At 39.0% G+C, this 17845-nt stretch overlaps 1 protein-coding gene across 1 annotated transcript in view; it reads left to right on the forward strand.

Moving 5' to 3' along the window:
• The window catches only part of TEX11 (testis expressed 11), a 376012-nt gene that overhangs the window by 300849 nt on the left and 57318 nt on the right, over positions 1-17845 (forward strand). The window contains exon 26 of the mRNA XM_059050388.2: positions 5739-5806. Within this exon, the coding sequence (XP_058906371.1) occupies positions 5739-5806 (68 nt within the window). The remainder of the gene's footprint in view (positions 1-5738; positions 5807-17845) is intronic.

Below are 17845 nucleotides of genomic sequence, written 5' to 3' on the forward strand. Positions count from 1 at the left end.
AAAGGCTTTTATTCCCCAGGAGGGCCCCACAGGGTCCTGCTCTGTTTCAATGGTATTCTCACAATAAGGTCTTTTGCTTTACTAAGAAAACAGTAACATCTTGTTTTCACATAGCGGTTTTAACTTTTTAAAAGCTTTCCCTCTTAAGTTGGTAGTCCTGAGTCTGTTAAATTTGTATCTCAGTGAATAGAGATCAAATTGATGTGAGGGAAATTTCACAAACTCTTAAGTATGATCCTTAATTATTTTGTTTGTTTCTAACACTGTTCTTTTTTTCCTGTGTTCTTTCTCTTGCATACACTTATGTTTCCTAAGAACTCTCTAACCTAGTAACCTTTCTATAATCTTTGCTTTTGAAAGGATATCTGTTTAGATAATTGAAGATGTACTTCTGCCTTTCCCCATGTTAGCCTGGCTCCTATGAGTTAGACCATGGTGCTCTTTCTCTAATGAAGATTTGTTGGATTCTATTATTTACATCTGTTCCTTGTTCTCTAAATCCTCATCAACTGAAGTATTTCCAAATAAGTATATTATGAAGCAATATAGATAGACTGCATAATCCTATCAACATTGCATCTAGTCTTCTGAGTATGAGCTGGGGAAAGTGAGTGATGCTTTAAAATATATATAGTAATTGTAAGTTATCAAGGAACCACATCTTTTTCCTAGAACAGGACAATTGGTTACTGAAGGGGAAGCTAGGGAAGATATCTGGTCTTCTGTTAATTACTTATCCTTCATTTCCACTTCTTTGATCTAAGGAAAGAACCAACAGTTTAGGCAAGGTATTGTGTGATCAAAAGATTTGAAAGGTGTGCTTGGGCCAAAGATGAATAGAGCATGGGGATGCCTGATTTAAGTTAGTTACAGGGCTTCCCTGGTGGTGCAGTGGTTAAGAATCCACCTGCCAATGCAGGGGACACGGGTTCAAGCCCTGGTCTGGGAAGATCCCACATGCTGTGGACCAACTAAGCCCGTGCGCCACAACTACTGAGCCTGCGTGCCTAGAGCCCGTGCTTCTCAACAAGAGTATTCACCACAATGAGACTGCCGCAACACTGCAACAAAGAGTAGCCCCTGCTCACCACAACTAGAGAAAGCCCGTGCACAGCAACAAAGATACAACACAGCCAAAAAAAAGAAAAAAGTTAGTTACAGTATAGCTTTGCTAAATTGACAAGAAAAGGGGTTTCCTGCTGAGGGAAGGTTCCTACAAAGAGCTGCTTACAAAGGTAAGCCCAAAACCTAATGGGGAAAACAACATTAAACCCCAAGGCTTAAAAACAATCCTTGTCTTGGTGCCCCACATTTTGAACCCACTGGGGCTGCAGTTGGGCCCCCAAGCCTCTAGACCCCACCTGCATGGCTCTGCCAGGTGCAGTACATGCTACAGCTCTCACAAGTTAGGGTTCAGGCTGGAATTCCACAAGGTGGCTCTACTGGTCTGGGGTAGAAGGCTCTGTGGGGCATTGCCCTAGTGAGGACTTTCTGCAGTGGTTCTCCCCTACAGAGGTTCTTTGCCTGGGCCCTGACGGTCTCTGGGGCATCTTTTGAAATTTAGGAGAGGGCAGCAGTGCCCCCCAGCTCTTGCACTCTGAATACTGGGGAGAAAACACCAAGCTGATGCCTTCAGAGGTTTGCAACCTGTGCCTTCTGGAGGGACAACCACAGCAGCCTATGCTGCACTTGGGGTGTCTGAGGAGCATGGTGCGGGAATTTGAGGAGCACGGCCCAGGAGATGAGATGGCTCTGGGCCGCAGTGGGCCCCTCCTTTGAAATCCTTCTGCCCCGCAGGCCCTTGCACTCCGAGCCCCTGATGGGAGGGCCAGCCCCAAAGATCTCTGATCTGCTGTTGAGGTTATTCTTCCTTTGCCTTGGACAGTAGGTCCTGGCTTCTGTTTAGATGGCTGACCAATCTCCCCATTGTCTTGTTGAATAGCTCCTAGCTTCTGCTGAGATGGTTCATCCACAGCAATCTCCTTATCAATTCAGCCACACCCTTGGTGTTCTCTCCCTTTGAAGCTTTCTTATTTCTTTCAATATTAATGGGTTGAGAATTTTCCACATTTTAAAATTCTGCTTAATTTTTGATTAACAATTCCACCTTTAAATCATTTCTCTGTTCTCACATTTTACTATAAGCATTCAAGAGAAACCAAGCCACTCTTCAACACTTTGCTTAGAAATTTCTTCAGCCAAATATCAATTCATCGCTCACAAGTACTACCTTCTATAAAACACTGGGAACACAAACACAATTCAGCCAAGCTCTTTGCCACTTTATAGCAAGGATGGCCTTTCCTCTAGTTTCCAATGTTCCTCATTTCCATCTGAGACCTCATCAGAATGACATTTACTGTCGATATTTCTACCAACATTCTGTTCACAACCACTTAGATATTCTCTAAGAAGACTGAGACTTTCTCTACAGCTCTCCTCTTCTCTTTCTTGATCCTCAAGAGAATTTCCCTTAACAATCCATTCATGGCAATGTAGACTTTCTAGCATGCACCTCCAAACTCTTCCAGACTCTGCCCATTACCCACTTCCAAAGCTGCTTCCATATTTTTAGGTATTTGTTACAGCAGCACCCCACCAATCAGTACCAGTTTTCTGTCTCAGTCCATTCAAGCTGCTATAACAAAACACAATAGACTGGGTAGCTTATAAACAACAGAAATTTATTTCTCACAGTTCTGGATGCTGGAAGTCCCAAGATCAAGGTACCAGCATGGTTGTGTTCTCTGATGAGGTCTGTCTTCCTCCTTTATAGTTGACACCTTTTTACTGTGTCCTCCCATGATGGAAAGTGCCAAGGATCTCTTTGGAACCTTCTTATAAAAAGCACAAATCTCATGTATGAGGGCTCCATCCTTATGACTTTAGCATCTCTAAAAGGCCCCACCTGCTAATACCTTCACCTTTGGGGTATGATTTTAACATACGAATTTGGGGGCATACATTCAGACCATAGCATCATAGCTTGAGCAGCATCCCATAAGTATTGGTTTGTTTGTTTTTCTCTTTTCATTCATCGCAAAATATTTTCTAATTTTCATTCTGATTTCTTCTTTGACCCATTGTTTATTTAGGAATCTATTGTTTAATATCCACATGTTTGTTTCCCAAATTTATTATTATTTATTATTATCTTACTGATTTCTAATCTTGTTCCACTGTGGACAGAGTACATACTTTGTGTGACTTCAAGTTATTTTAAATTTATTTGAAGTCTGTGTTGTGGCCTAACAAATGGTCTGTCCTGGATAAAGTGCCATGTGTGCTTGAGAAAGAATGTATTTTCTTCTTGGGTTGGTGAAATGGTATATAAAAAAACTATATATAGTTTTTTTGGTTTTTTTTTTTTGGTGGTATGTGGGCCTCTCACTGTTGTGGCCTCTCCCGTTGCGGAGCACAGTCTCCAGACGCACAGGCTCAGTGGCCATGGCTCACGGGCCCAGCCGCTCCACGGCATGTGGGATCTTCCCGGACCGGGGCACGAACCCATGTCCCCTGCATTGGCAGGTGGATTCTCAACCACTGCGCCACCAGGGAAGCCCTATATATAGTTTTATATAATTGTTTTTTTAAAACAAGAAGAAAGAAGAAATATATATTTATACTTTCTTCTACAGTTACATAATTACTTTTATCAGTACACTTTGTTTTTTCATTTGGATTCAAATTACTATCTGGTGTCAATTGCTTTCAGCCTGAAGAACCTCTCTTAGCATTTTTATAAAATGGTTCTGCTAACAAAAAGATTCTCTCAGCTTTTTTTAATCTGAGAATTTATTTTGCTTTCAGCTCTGAAAGATAGTTTTGCTGGATATTAGATTCTTGGATGATTGATACTTTATTTCATTACATTGAATATGTTATCCCACTGCCTTTTTAATCAAGATTCTGCATTTCCTAACATTGTTATCATACCTTCCTTCTTTAAGTGTGGTTTCCTTTAGTTGTTTGAACATATTTAGAATAGCTCCTTTGAAATCTGTTTCTGCTAAGTTCCAACATTGGACCTTTCCAAAGTCAGTTCCTGTTGCATACTTTATTCCTGTGTATGGGTCATACTTCTTGTTTCTTTGTGTATCTTATAATTTTTTGTTGAAAACTGGACATTTTGCATAATATATTGGAACATCTTTGGATACTGATTGCCCCCCCCCCCGGACTTGCTGTTAATATTTGCTTAGTGACTTGGCTGAGCTAGTTCAGTGCAGTCTGTTTCCCAAAGCTGTATAGTAGTATACAGCTTCTGATATTACTTATCAGAGATTACAGTCTTTGCCTTTGCAGTCACCCTGAACCCTCCCCTGAAAAGGGATGAAAGAAGTTTTAGCAGGGTTATTTTTGACTATCTCTTTCTGTGATCTCCCTGTTAAGCTTCTGAATGGGCTTCTTTTATTGGTATCACACACAGATTTAAGTCTTGACTAATTACTAGGTGACTGCTGTGTGTGTGTGTGTGTGTGTGTGTGTGTGTGTATATGCATGTGCACGCAGGTGCACGTGAGTGTTTGAAAATGGTCTTTGGCATAAATTACTCCACAGTCTGATCCAATTAAAGTAAGACCCCTTTGAAGGGATAGGGAGTCTTCTTAGCTTTCTCTTCCCCTGGTTCTCTCTGTAAACTTCTAGCTGGTCTACTATTTGGCTTTTCGATATCATTAGTTACCAGCCTCCTCTTAATTACCCACACCAAAATCTCCACTTTCTTTTATAGTGCCCTTAGACTCGAACTTCCTCAAGTTCTATTTCAATAAAAGTCAGTCTCCTTAGGGTGACTACAGAGCTCACTCTTCTAATGGCCTTCTTCTCCTCCTGAGCAGAAACTCTATACCACTGCTTTGAAACTAGAGGCAGGGACAGTGACCCATTTGTATCAGAGTGACAATACAGCTCTATGAGTCAGGGCTAGGCAAAAGTTATAGTCCCTAGCATTCTTGGCTTGCCTCTTCCAGCATGGAAACTCTATCTTATAAGAAAGCTGAGGTGAGGGCAATTGAGACCCAGTATTCTCAATTTGCAATGTCTGGTATGAGGACTGGGTAGAAGAAGAGAGCTCAAGTCTTCTCGGTTGTGCTTGTTTATAATAGAACTCATGCAATACAGATCTTGGGGAGGGGGATGATAAGTACTGGCAGCATGCCCATTCTGGTCATCCCTAGCCTGGAAACTAAGAATAGAGTGAGCCCCATCTTCTTGGCCCCACCCACCTAAAGTGCAGTTACATCACAATGAGCTTGAGGGAGAGTGAGTAGATCATGGCTCAACTGCTACAGGTACTCACTGTTCTTACAAAGACTTAGTAGATTTCCTGGAATAGATGTTTCCCCATTTGCTATATGCCCTCAAGGCACTTTCCTGAGACTTTACATGATTGTGTTTTAAAATTTTCACCAGTTATGGTAGTTTTGCTGGGGAGAGGATCCATGGCTCTCCTCATACCACCATTCTGGAAGTGCTTCTCTTCTATCCTAGATCATTAAAGAAATTGATAATGTTCAAGATTTTCTATATAATCCTCATTTTCCTGGAACATTAAAGAAAAGTTAAAAAAAATATATAGAGGCTAATATTTATATGTAAATTCCAAATATTCACTTTATACTTTCATTTTTCTATAGTTTTATTTTTAACTGTTTTTAGTGAAAATGATATTTTTATTTGCTTAAAGTTTGGTTTGGTTGAGACTAATTTTCTCATGGCTTTCTTACCAAATAGACCAGGTTACTGAATCGTGCACTTGATCAGATCCATAAATGCAGAGACATCTGGAATCTCCTGAAAGAAACAGGTACAGTGGGACTGGGAGTATTGGTAACACAGTTATAAAAGGGGTTTCAAATCTTAATAACCTAGTCTTTATCACCAGAAATTTGTCCCACTGCAGTATTTGATAACCAGTCAAATGATTCTTTAAGAGCTAGCTTTTCCCCATAGTATGTCTGTATTTTGACTCTTTGATATAGTACTTCGAGTAAGAACATGTTTTACCTTGATTTTTATTGAAGTATAGTATTGAGTATAAAAATAGGACCATAATTGTTCAACATGACTTTATTGCTCTTAGGTCACTAGATTTGATGTCTAATTTAATCAAGTTTTAACTTTGACTAAATGTAGGGTACAAACCAAACCAAAATTACAATATCAGATACTGCTAACATTTTGTTATGAAATAATCAAAATAATAGTAAACCTTTTGAAGTTACATAGTAGTTTGCTACTGTTTCCTGATTAAGGATGGTATTATTAGATAGACTTTATTGTGTCCAGCTGTTTCTGTTTTAGTTAGAACTTTTTAAAAAAATTAATAGATATTGAATTACATGCCTTTTAAGCGTCTATAGAGATAATCATATGGTTTTTCTCTTTTGAAGTATTAATATATTGAATTATAATAATAATATATTTCCTAAAATTGAGTCATTGTTGCATTTATGGAATAATCCCTATTTGGTCATGGTGTATTATAATTTTTTAAAAGGCTGATGAATTTGGTTTCCTAATATTTAGAAATTATTGGTCTATCATTTTGTGTGTGTTCATGCATGATATCTTTGATGGATTTTGATATCAAACTATAGGAGTTATAAGGAAGAACATAAACACATAAAATTTAGTTCACCTCTCTCAATCTACAGCAGGAATTTAAAAGAATACAAATAATAGAAAGGACAGAGAATACCTAAATAACATTCTTAGTATGGAAGATTTAATAGAAATGTACTCTATAGCCTGAAAACATACTTTATATAGCCTGAGAATAGAAAACGCATTTTCTTTTCATGTGCCCTTTGAACATTTACAAAATTAATCACAAGAAAAACCTGAATTAAAAAAAAGAAAAACAGTAAATTCTAAGACATAGAAATAAAACAGACAACATTAACTGATCACAATGCAGTCAAACTAGAAATTAATAATGGAATCAAGAAACAAAACCCTTGACCAGTTGGACATTTTAAACAACAGTGATAATGGAAAATCTAGAAAATCATGATAACAAGAATACCTCATAACAGAATCTTAGTTGCTAAAGCAGTGCTCAGTGTGAAATTCATACCTTCAGTGCCTTTTATTTAAAAAGTATATCAGAATGCTAGCTGTCTACTGAAAAATCAATTTATTCTTTCTGGAAACACAGCTAGACTCTATCTATCTATTTATCTATCATCTATCTATCTATGTCATTAGACTTGCAAATTTAAACAACAATGAAATGCCACTACACACCTGTTAGAATGGAAAAATTTAAAACACTGAAAACACCAAATGCTGGTAAGTATGTGCAGCAACAAGGATGCTCATTCATTGCTGACAGGAATGCAAAATGGTTTAGCCACGTTGAAAGACAGCTTGGCAATTTCTTACAAAACTAAGCATACTCTTGCTATACAATCCAGCAGCTGTGCTCCCTGGTATTTACCTAAATAAATTAAAAACTTATGTTCATGTAAAGACCTGCACATGGTGTTTATAGCAGCTTTATTCACAATTGCTAAAATTTGGAAGCAACCAAGATGTCCTTCAGTAGGTGAATGGATAAACTGTGCAATGTCCAAACAATGAGATATTATTATTCAGGGTTAAGAAGAAATGAACTATTAAGCCATGAAAAGACATGAAGGAAACTTAAATGCATATTACTAAGTGAAGGAAGCCAATATGAAAACGCCACATACTATATGATTCCAACTATATGACATTCCAGAAAAGACAAAACTGTTGAGACAATAAAAGGATCATTGGTTGCCAGGGGTGAGTTGTGGAAGGAGGGTTGAATAGATAGAACACAGAAAATTTTTAGGGCAGTGAAACTATTATATATGATACTACAATGGTGGATACATGTTATTATACATTTGTCAAAATCCATAGAATGTACAACACCAAGAGTGAATCCTAATATAACCTATGGAATTTGGGTAAAAATGATATGTCACTGTAGATTCATTGATTGTAACAAATGTACCACTACGGTACAGGATGTCAATAGTGGGGGAGGTTGTATGCAGTGGGGGATAGGGTATATATGGGAACAGTCAGTACTTTCCACTCAATTTTGCTGTGAACCTAAAACTGCTTGAAAGAATGTCTATCATCGGTGCTCCTTCCTGCACCAGGAGAAAAGCATGCCCCTGTGCCAATGCTCTTCCACCTCAGCCCTGAAAATGAAACGCACGAGGATCAGACCTAAATTCCACAGCAGCCAACCCACACACCAACCTGAGAGAAATTAATCTTTGCTGTTGGGTGATTTACAAGGTGATAAAGAACTTCAAGCTGCAAAAGCTGTGTGGAGGACAGGCTTTTGGTGCTCCAGCCATGTGTCAGGGCTGTGCCACTCAGGTGGGAGAGCCACGTTCAGGACATTGGACCACAAGAGACCTCCAAGCTCCATGTAATACCAAACGGCAAAAATCTCCCAGAGATCTCCATCTCGGTGCCAAAACACAGCTCCACTCAACGACCAGCAAGCTACACTGCTGGACACCCTATGCCAAAAAACTAGCAAGACAGGAACACAACCCCATCCGTTAGCAGAGAAGCTACCTAAAACCATAATAAAGCCACAGACACCCCAAAACACACCACCAGACGTGGACTTGCCCACCAGAAAGACAAGATCCAGCCTCATCCACCAGAACACAGGCACTAGTCCCCTCCACGAGGAAGCCTACATAACCCACTGAACCAACCTTAGCCACTGGGGACAAACACCAAAAACAATGGGAACTATGAACCTGCAGCCTGCGAAAAGGAGACCCCAAACACAGTTAAGTTAAGCAAAATGAGAAGACACAGAAACACACAGCACATGAGGGAGCAAGGCAAAACCCCATCAGACCTAACAAATGAAGACAAAATAGTCATTCTAGCTGAAAAAGAATTCAGAATAATGATAGTAAAGATGGTCCAAAATCTTGGAAATAGAATGGAGAAAATACGAGAAAAGTTTAACAAGGACCTAGAAGAACTAAAGAGCAAACAAACAGTGATGAACAACAAATTTAATGAAATTAAAAATTCTCTAGAAGGTATCAATAGCAGAATAACTGACGCAGAAGAACGGATAAGTGACCTGGAAGATAAAATAGTGGAAAAAACTACGGCAAAGCAGAATTAAGAAAAAAGAATGAAAAGAATTGAGGACAGTCTCAGAGACATCTGGGACAACATTAAACACACCAACATTCAAATGATAGGGGTCCCAGAAGAAGAAGAGAAAAAGAAAGGGACTGAGAAGATATTCGAAGAGATTATAGTTGAAAACTTCCGTAATATGGGAAAGGAAATAGTTAATCAAGTCTAGGAAGCACAGAGAGTCCCATAAAGGATAATTCCAAGGAGAAACACAAAGAAACATATTAATCAAACTGTCAAATACAAAGAACAAATATTAAAAGCAGCAAGGGAAAAACAACAACACATAAGGGAATCCCCATAAGGTTAACAGCTGATCTTTCAGCAGAAACTCTGCAAGCGAGAAGGGAGTGGTAGGACATATTTAAAGGGATGAAGGAGAAAAACCTACAACCAAGATTTCTCTGCCCAGCAAGGATTTCATTAAGCTCTGACGGAGAAATTAAAACCTTTACAGTCAAGCAAAAGCTGAGAGAATTCAGCACCATCAAACCAGCTTTACAACAAATGCTAAAGGACCTTTTCTAGGCAGGAAACACAAGAGAAGGAAAAGACCTACAATAACAAACCCAAAACAATTAAGAAGATGGTAATAGGAACATGCATATTGATAGTTACCTTAAATGTACATGGATTAAATGCTCCAACCAAAAGACATAGACTGGCTGAATGGATACAAAAACAAGACCCGCATATATGCTGTCTTCAAGAGACCCACTTCAGACCTAGAGACACATACAGACTGAAAGTGGGGAGATGGAAAAAGGTATTCCATACAAATGGAAATCAGAAGAAACCTGGAGTAGCAATTCTCATATCAGACAAAATAGACTTTAAAACAAAGACTATTACAAGAGACAAAGAAGAACACTACATAATGATCAAGGGATCAATCTAAGGAGAAGATATAACAATTGTAAATATTTATGCACCCAACATAGGAGCACCTCAATACATAAGGCAGATGCTAACAGCCATAAAAGGGGGAATCGACAGTAACACCATCATAGTAGGGGACTTTAACACCCCACTTTCACCAATGGGCAGATCATGCAAAATGAAAAGAAATAAGGAAACACAAGCTTTAAATGATACATTAAACAAGAAGGACTTAATATTTATAGGACATTCCATCCAAAAACAACAGAATACACATTCTTCTCAAGTGCTCATGGAACATTCTCCAAGATTGATCATATCTTGGGTCACAAATCAAGCCGTGGTAAATTTAAGAAAATTGAAATCGGATCAAGTATCTTTTCTGACCACAACACTATGAGACTAGATATCAATTACAGGAAAAAATCTATAAGAAATACAAACACATGCAGGCTAAACAACACACTACTTAATAACAAAGAGATCACTGAAGAAATCGAAGATGAAATCAAGAAATACCTAGAAATGAATGACTATGAAAACACAATGACCCAAAACCTATGGGATGCAGCAAAAGCAGTTCTAAGTGGGAAGTTTATAGCAATACAGCCCTACCTTAAGAAACAAGAAACATCTCAAATAAACAACCTAACCTTACACCTAAAGCAATTACAGAAAGAAGAACAAAAAAACCTCAAAGTTAGCAGAAGGAAATAAATCATAAAGATCAGATCAGAAATAAATGGAAAAGAAATGAAGGAACCGATAGCAAAGATCAACAAAACTAAAAGCTGGTTCTTTGAGAAGATAAACAATATTTATAAGCCATTAGCCAAACTTATCAAGAAAAAAAGGGAGAAGACTGAAATCAATAGAATTAGAAATGAAAAAGAAGTAACAACTGACCCTGCAGAAATACAAAGGATCATGAGAGATTACTACAAGCAACTATATGCCAATAAAATGGACAACTTGGAAGAAATGGACAAATTCTTAGAAATGCACAACCTTCCGTGACTGAACCAGGAAGAAGTAGAAAATATGAACAGACCAATCACAAGCACTGAAATTGAAACTGTGATTTAAAATCTTCCAACAGGGGACTTCCCTGGTGGCGCAGGGGTTGAGAATCTGCCTGCCAATGCAGGGGACATGGGTTCGAGCCCTGGTCTGGGAAGATCCCACATGCTGCAGAACACCTGAGCCCATGAGCCACCGCTACTGAGCCTGTGTGTCTGGAGCCTGTGCTCCACAACAAGAGAGGCCGCAATAGTGAGAGGCCCATGCACTGTGATGAAGAGGGCCCCCCACTTGCAGAGAAAGACCTCACACAGAAACAAAGACCCAACACAGCCAAAAATAAATAATTAAATTTAAAAAAAAATTTCCAACAAACAAAAGCACCCGACTGGATGGCTTCACAGGCGAATTCTATCAAACATTTAGAGAAGAGCTAGCACCTATCCTTCTCAAACTCTTCCAAAATATAGGAAAGGAAGGAACACTCCCAAACTCCTTCTATAAGGCCACCATCAGTCTGTTACCAAAACCAGACAAAGATGTCACAAAGAAAGAAAACTACAGGCCAATATCACTGATGAACATAGATGCAAAAATTCTCAGCAAAATACTAGCAAACAGAATCCAACAACACAATATAAGGATCATACTCTATGATCAAGTGGGGTTTACCCCAGGAATGCAAGGCTTCTTCAGTATATGCACATCAATCAACGTGATACAACATATTAACAAATTGAAGGAGAAAAACCATATGATCATCTCAATACATGCAGAGAAAGCTTTCGACAAAATTCAACACCTGTTTATGATAAAAATTCTTCAGAATATAGGCATAGAGGGAACTTTCCTCAACATAATAAAGGCCATATATGACAAACCCACAGCCAACATCGTTCTCAGTGGTGAAAAACTGAAAACATTTCCACTACGATCAGGAACAAGACAACGTGGCCCACTCTCACCACTCTTATTCAACATTTCTTTGGAAGTTTTAGCCGCAGCAATCAGAGAAGAAAAGTAAATAAAAGGAATCCAAATGGGAAAAGAAGAAGTAAAGCTGTCACCATTTGCAGATTACATGATACTATACATAGAGAATCCTAAAGATGCTACAAGAAAACTACAAGAGCTAATCAGTGAATTTGGTAAAGTAACAGGATACCAAGTTAATGCACAGAAATGTCTCACAGGGGCTTCCCTGGTGGCGCAGTGGTTGAGAGCCTGCCTGCCGATGCAGGGGACATGGGTTCATGCCCCGGTCCGGGAGGATCCCACATGCCGCGGAGCAGCTGGGCCCGTGAGCCATGGCCGCTGAGCCTGCGCGTCTGGAGCTCTGCAACGGGAGAGGCCACAACAGTGAGAGGCCCGTGTACCACAAAAAAAAAAAAAAATGAAAGACATGTCTCGCATTCCTATGCACTAAAGATGAAAAATCTGAAAATGAAATTAAGAAAACACTCCCATTTACTGTTGCAACAAAAAGAATAAAATATCTAGGAATAAACCTACCTAAGGAGACAAAAGACCTGTATGCAGAAAATTATAAAACACTGATGAAAGACATTAAAGGTGATAGAAATAGATGGAGAGATATACCATGTTCTTGGGTAGGAAGAATCAACATTGTGAAAATGACTCTACTACTCAATGCAATCTACAGATTCAATGTGATCCCTATCAAACTACCACTGGCATTTTTCACAGAACTAGAACAAAAAATTTCACAATTTGTAGGGAAAAGCAAAAAACCCTGAATAGCCAAAGCAATCTTGAGAAAGAAAAATGGAGCTGGAGGAATCAGGCTCCTGGACTTCAGACTATAGTACAAAGCTACAGTAATCAAGACAGTATGGTACTGGCACAAAAAGAGAAATATAGATCAATGGATCAGGATAGAAAGCCCAGGGATAAACCCATGCATATATGGTCACCTTATCTTTGATAAAGCAGGCAAGAATATACAACAGAGAAAAGACAGCCTCTTCAATAAGTGGTGCTGGGAAAACTGGACAGCTACATGTAAAAGAATGAAATTAGAACACTCCCTAACACCATAAACAAAAATAAACTCAAGAAACTAACCCACTATTGTAAAACAGTTATACTCAAATAAAGATGTTAAAAAAAAAAAAAAAAAACTCAAAATGGATTAAAGACCTAAATGTAAGGCCAGACACTATCAAACTCTCAGAGGAAATCATAGGCAGAAGTCTCTATGACATAAATCACAGCAAGATCCTTTTTGACCCACCTCCTAGAGAAATGGAAATAAAAACAAAAATAAACAAATCTGACTGAATGAAACTTAAAAGCTTTTGCACAGCAAAGGAAACCATAAACAAGACGAAAAGACAACCCCCAGAATGGGAGAAAATATTTGCAAATGAAGCAACTGACAAAGGGTTAATCTCCAAAATTTACAAGCAGCTCCTGCAGCTCAATATTTTTAAAAAATCCAAAAATGGGCAGAAGACCTTAATAGACATTTCTCCAAAGAAGATATACAGATTGCCAACAGATGTATGAAAGAATGCTCAACATCATTAATCATTAGAGAAATGCAAATCAAAACTACAGTGTGGGCTTCCCTGGTGTCACAGTGGTTGAGAGTCCGCCTGCTGATGCAGGGGAGACGGGTTCATGACCTGGTCCGGGAAGATCCCACATGCCGTGGAGTGGCTAGGCCCATGAGCCATGGCCGCTGTGCCTGTGCGTCCGGAGCCTGTGTTCTGTAGTTGGAGGAGCCACAGCAGTGAGAGGCTCGTGTACCGTGAAAAAAAAAAAAAAAAAAAAAAAAACTACAATGACATATCATGTCACACTGGTCAGAATGTCCAGCATCAAAAAATCTACAAACAGTAAATGCTGGAGAGGGTGTGGAGGAAAGGGAACACTTTTGCACTGCTGGTGGGAATGTAAATTGATACAGCCACTATGGAGAACAGTATGGACGTTTATTAAAAAACTAAAAATAGAACTATCATATTACCCAGCAATCCCACTACTGGGAATATACACTGAGAAAACCATAATTCAAAAAGAGTCATGTACCAAAATGTTCATTGCAGCTCTATTTACAATAGCCAGGACGTGGAAACAACCTAAGTGTCCATCGACAGATTAATGGATTAAGTAGATGTGGCACATATATACAATGGAATATTACTCAGCCATAAAAAGGAATGAAACTGAGTTATTTGTAGTGAGGTGGATAGACCTAGAGACTGTCATACAGAGTGAAGTAAGTCAGAAAGAGGAAAACAAATAGCATATGATAACACGTATATATGGAATCTAAAAAAAATGATCATGAGGCACCTAGGGGTAAGACGGGAATAAAGATGCAGACATATTAGAGAATGGACTTGAGGATATGGGGAGGGGGAAGGGTAAGCTGTGACAAAGTGAGAGAGTGGCATGGAAATATATACACTACTAAACATAAAATAGATAGCTAGTGGGAAGCAGCTGCATAGCATAGGGAGATCAGCTCAGTGCTTTGTGACCACCTAGAGGGGTGGGATAGGGAGGGTGGGAGATGCAAGAGGGAAGAGTTATGGGTATATATGTATATGTATAATTGATTCGCTTTGTTATAAAGCAGAATTAACCATTGTAAATCAATTCTACACCAATAAAGAAGTAAAAAAATAAAAGAATGGCTATCATCAAAAAGGCAAGCGAGAGGGCTTCCCTGGTGGCCTAGTGATTGAGAGTCCACCTGCCAATTCAGGGAACACGGGTTTGAGCCCTGGTCTGGGAAGATCCCTCATGCCACAGAGCAACTAAGCCCGCAAGCCACAACTACTGAAGCCCACATGCCTAGAGCCTGTCCTCCGCAACAGGGGAAGCCACCACAATGAGAAGCCCGTGCATCACAGCAAAGAGTAGCCCCCGCTCTCTGCAAATATTGAAAAGCCTGCATGCAGCAACGAAGACCCAACGCAGCCAAAAATAAATAATTTTAAAAAAATTTTTAAAGGCAAGGGAGGATGTGGAGAAAAGGGAATCCTTGTGCACTGTTGATGGCAATGTAAATTGGTACAGCTACTATGGAAAACAATGTGGAGGTTCGTCAAAACATTAAAAATAGAACCACCATATGATCCAGAAATCCCACTACTGAGTATATATCCGAGGGAAATGAAATCACTATTGCAAAGAGGTATCTGCAGCACCATGTTCATTGCAGCATTATTCACAATAGTCAAGACATGGAAATAGTCTAAGTATCCATTGAAGGATGAATGGATAAAGAAAATGTGATATACATACACATATGTATGTATGTCTGTATGTACCATTTGGTACAGCTCCAAGGATGATGGGTTGTAAAATGTTAATAAAAATGGATTTTATTTTAAAGTAAAAAAAAATAAAGTAAATCTGTTAATTAAAAAGTAAACAAATGTGGTAGCAGAAAAGACTATAATAGGAAATTTCTTAGTGTTGGCGATTCTTTGTCAGCTTTTCTGGAATATAGTATGCTTTTTCAATTTGTAAATTCGAGTGTTCCTCTTTTTCTAGAACTGTTTTTAAACATTTGGTTTTATTTTTTTCAATTTTCTTCTTTAGGAACTCTAGGTATGTTTTGGATCTCCTTTGCTTGTCTTCCAAATCTACCGTCTTCTCTCTTTTTAGAGTTTTAATTTCTGTTCTCATTTTTTTGAACACGTTAAAGGTTTAACTCGTTAATTAATAAAGGAACCAGTAAGATGTTACAGCTGTTTCAAAAGATGAGTAAAACACACACACACACACACACACAGAGGCAATTAGGAAATGGATTTACAAGTATATTCAAAACTGAGTTGCCAGGACTTCCCTGGTGGCGCAGTGGTTGGGAGTCTGCCTGCCGATGCAGGGACATGGGTTCATGCCCCAGTCCGGGAAAATCCCACATGCCGCTGAGCAGCTGGGCCCGTGAGCCATGGCCGCTGAGCCTGTGCATCCGGAGCCTGTGCTCCGCAACGGGAGAGGCCATAACAGTAAGAGGTCCGTGTATGGCAAAAACAAAAACAAAAACAAAAACAAAAAACGGAATTGCCCATATGTGTGCGTGTGAATATGCATGGGTATGTTATCCTTTGCTATTCCAAAGCTAGGATACAAAGGCCAAGAAACTCTCTCCACCAGATTTACCTGTAGTACTTATAAATTTGAGGAAAATCATCATTTTTCAAGGTCCTTCAAATTTACTAAGGTTCCTGGCCTTATGGAAAGTGAACTTTTTATCTCATTTAGACTGAGCACCTTCCCTGTAAGTCAGGTACCAGGACAATTCCCTGAGAGGACTTCGTAGGCATTTACTCCACACAGCTGAGGTACGATCAACCTTATTCCTTAAAAGTATCTTATCATACCTGATTAAGTGGCTGTCTTTCTTAAATATGGATAGTTCATGCAAGGCCTTTGTTGCACAATGAGTCCATTTATATCCTGGTTTAAAAAGTGGAAGATTTTGGGGCTTCCCTGGTGGCGCAGTGGTTGAGAGTCCGCCTGCCAATGCAGGAGACACGGGTTCGTGCCCTAGTCCGGGAGGATCCCACATGCCGCGGAGCAGCTGGGCCCGTGAGCCATGGCCGCTGGGCCTGCGCGTCCGGAGCCTGTGCTCCGCAACGGGAGAGGCCACGGCAGTGAGAGGCCCGCATACCGCAAAAACAAAAACAAAACCAAAGAAAAAAAAAAGTGGAAGATTTTTATAGAACCAATGCAAATAACTATATTGCCATGAAAAATAGGGAGACTTAGGAACAGTTTCTGAATTAATAAGGGAGGGATAGGATGGGGAGGAGGTAAGTGAGAATCATGTCATTTTAAAATATTTTAATTTAGTTTACAGAAGCAGCAGCTACTAAATTGTTTTGAGTTACAAATAACTTACAAAGAAAAATGACTGTCTCATAAATTCAGAAATCAGAACATTAAAACATAACAATATTCCAAATAAATAACTACAATAAAATTTCCCATATCAATTTATTCAGTCCTATATCATTAGTGTTAGATCTTTGGTTAGTAGTCTGCTTTCATGAAGCTGTATGCTTCTAAACTTAAAGTAAAAAAGCCCTGGAAATCCTCACTAAGTACACTGGTCTCAGAGTTGTCTATGCAGTGTTAACTTAGAAACCTGTACCTGAGAGTCTATTCTGATACATCAGTAGTTTCAAGAACCTGGTCAGTAGTTTGAAGAACCTGGTACAGTCCTTTTCTGTGAGCCTCTGAGCCTGTCCTTTGTTGGAGACACAGACTCTGGCCTGTAACTTACAACAGTCTTCAAGCCAGCAATAGAGTAAAACAAAAACTGTATACTACAGAGAGTTAATGGCTGTGGTTAATTTAGTAAGGTAACCAATAATATCAGAATGGAGGAAGGCAAACTTCTCTATTGGGGTACAGTACATAACTATTTCATAAGAGTTTTTATTGTGGTAAAAAAATATATCTAACATAAATTTGCCATTTTAACCATTTTTACATATACAAATCAGTGGCATTAATTACATTCACAATGTTGTGCAACCATTAGTGCTGTTTATTTCCAAAACTTTTTCATCACCCCAAACAGAAACTCTGTACCCATTAAAAAATACCTCCCTCTTCCCCCTTCTCGCAGCCCCTGGTAACCTCTAATGTTCTTTATGTCTCTATGATTTTGCCTATTCTAGATATTTCATTTAAGGGCAGTCATACGATATTTATACTTTTGAGACTGGCTTATTTCACTTAGCATAATGTTTTTAAGGTTCATCCATGTTGTGACATATTACTACTTCATTCCTTT

Source organism: Kogia breviceps, chromosome X (genome assembly GCF_026419965.1).
Source record: "Kogia breviceps isolate mKogBre1 chromosome X, mKogBre1 haplotype 1, whole genome shotgun sequence".
Classification (NCBI taxonomy): Eukaryota; Metazoa; Chordata; class Mammalia; order Artiodactyla; family Physeteridae; genus Kogia; species Kogia breviceps.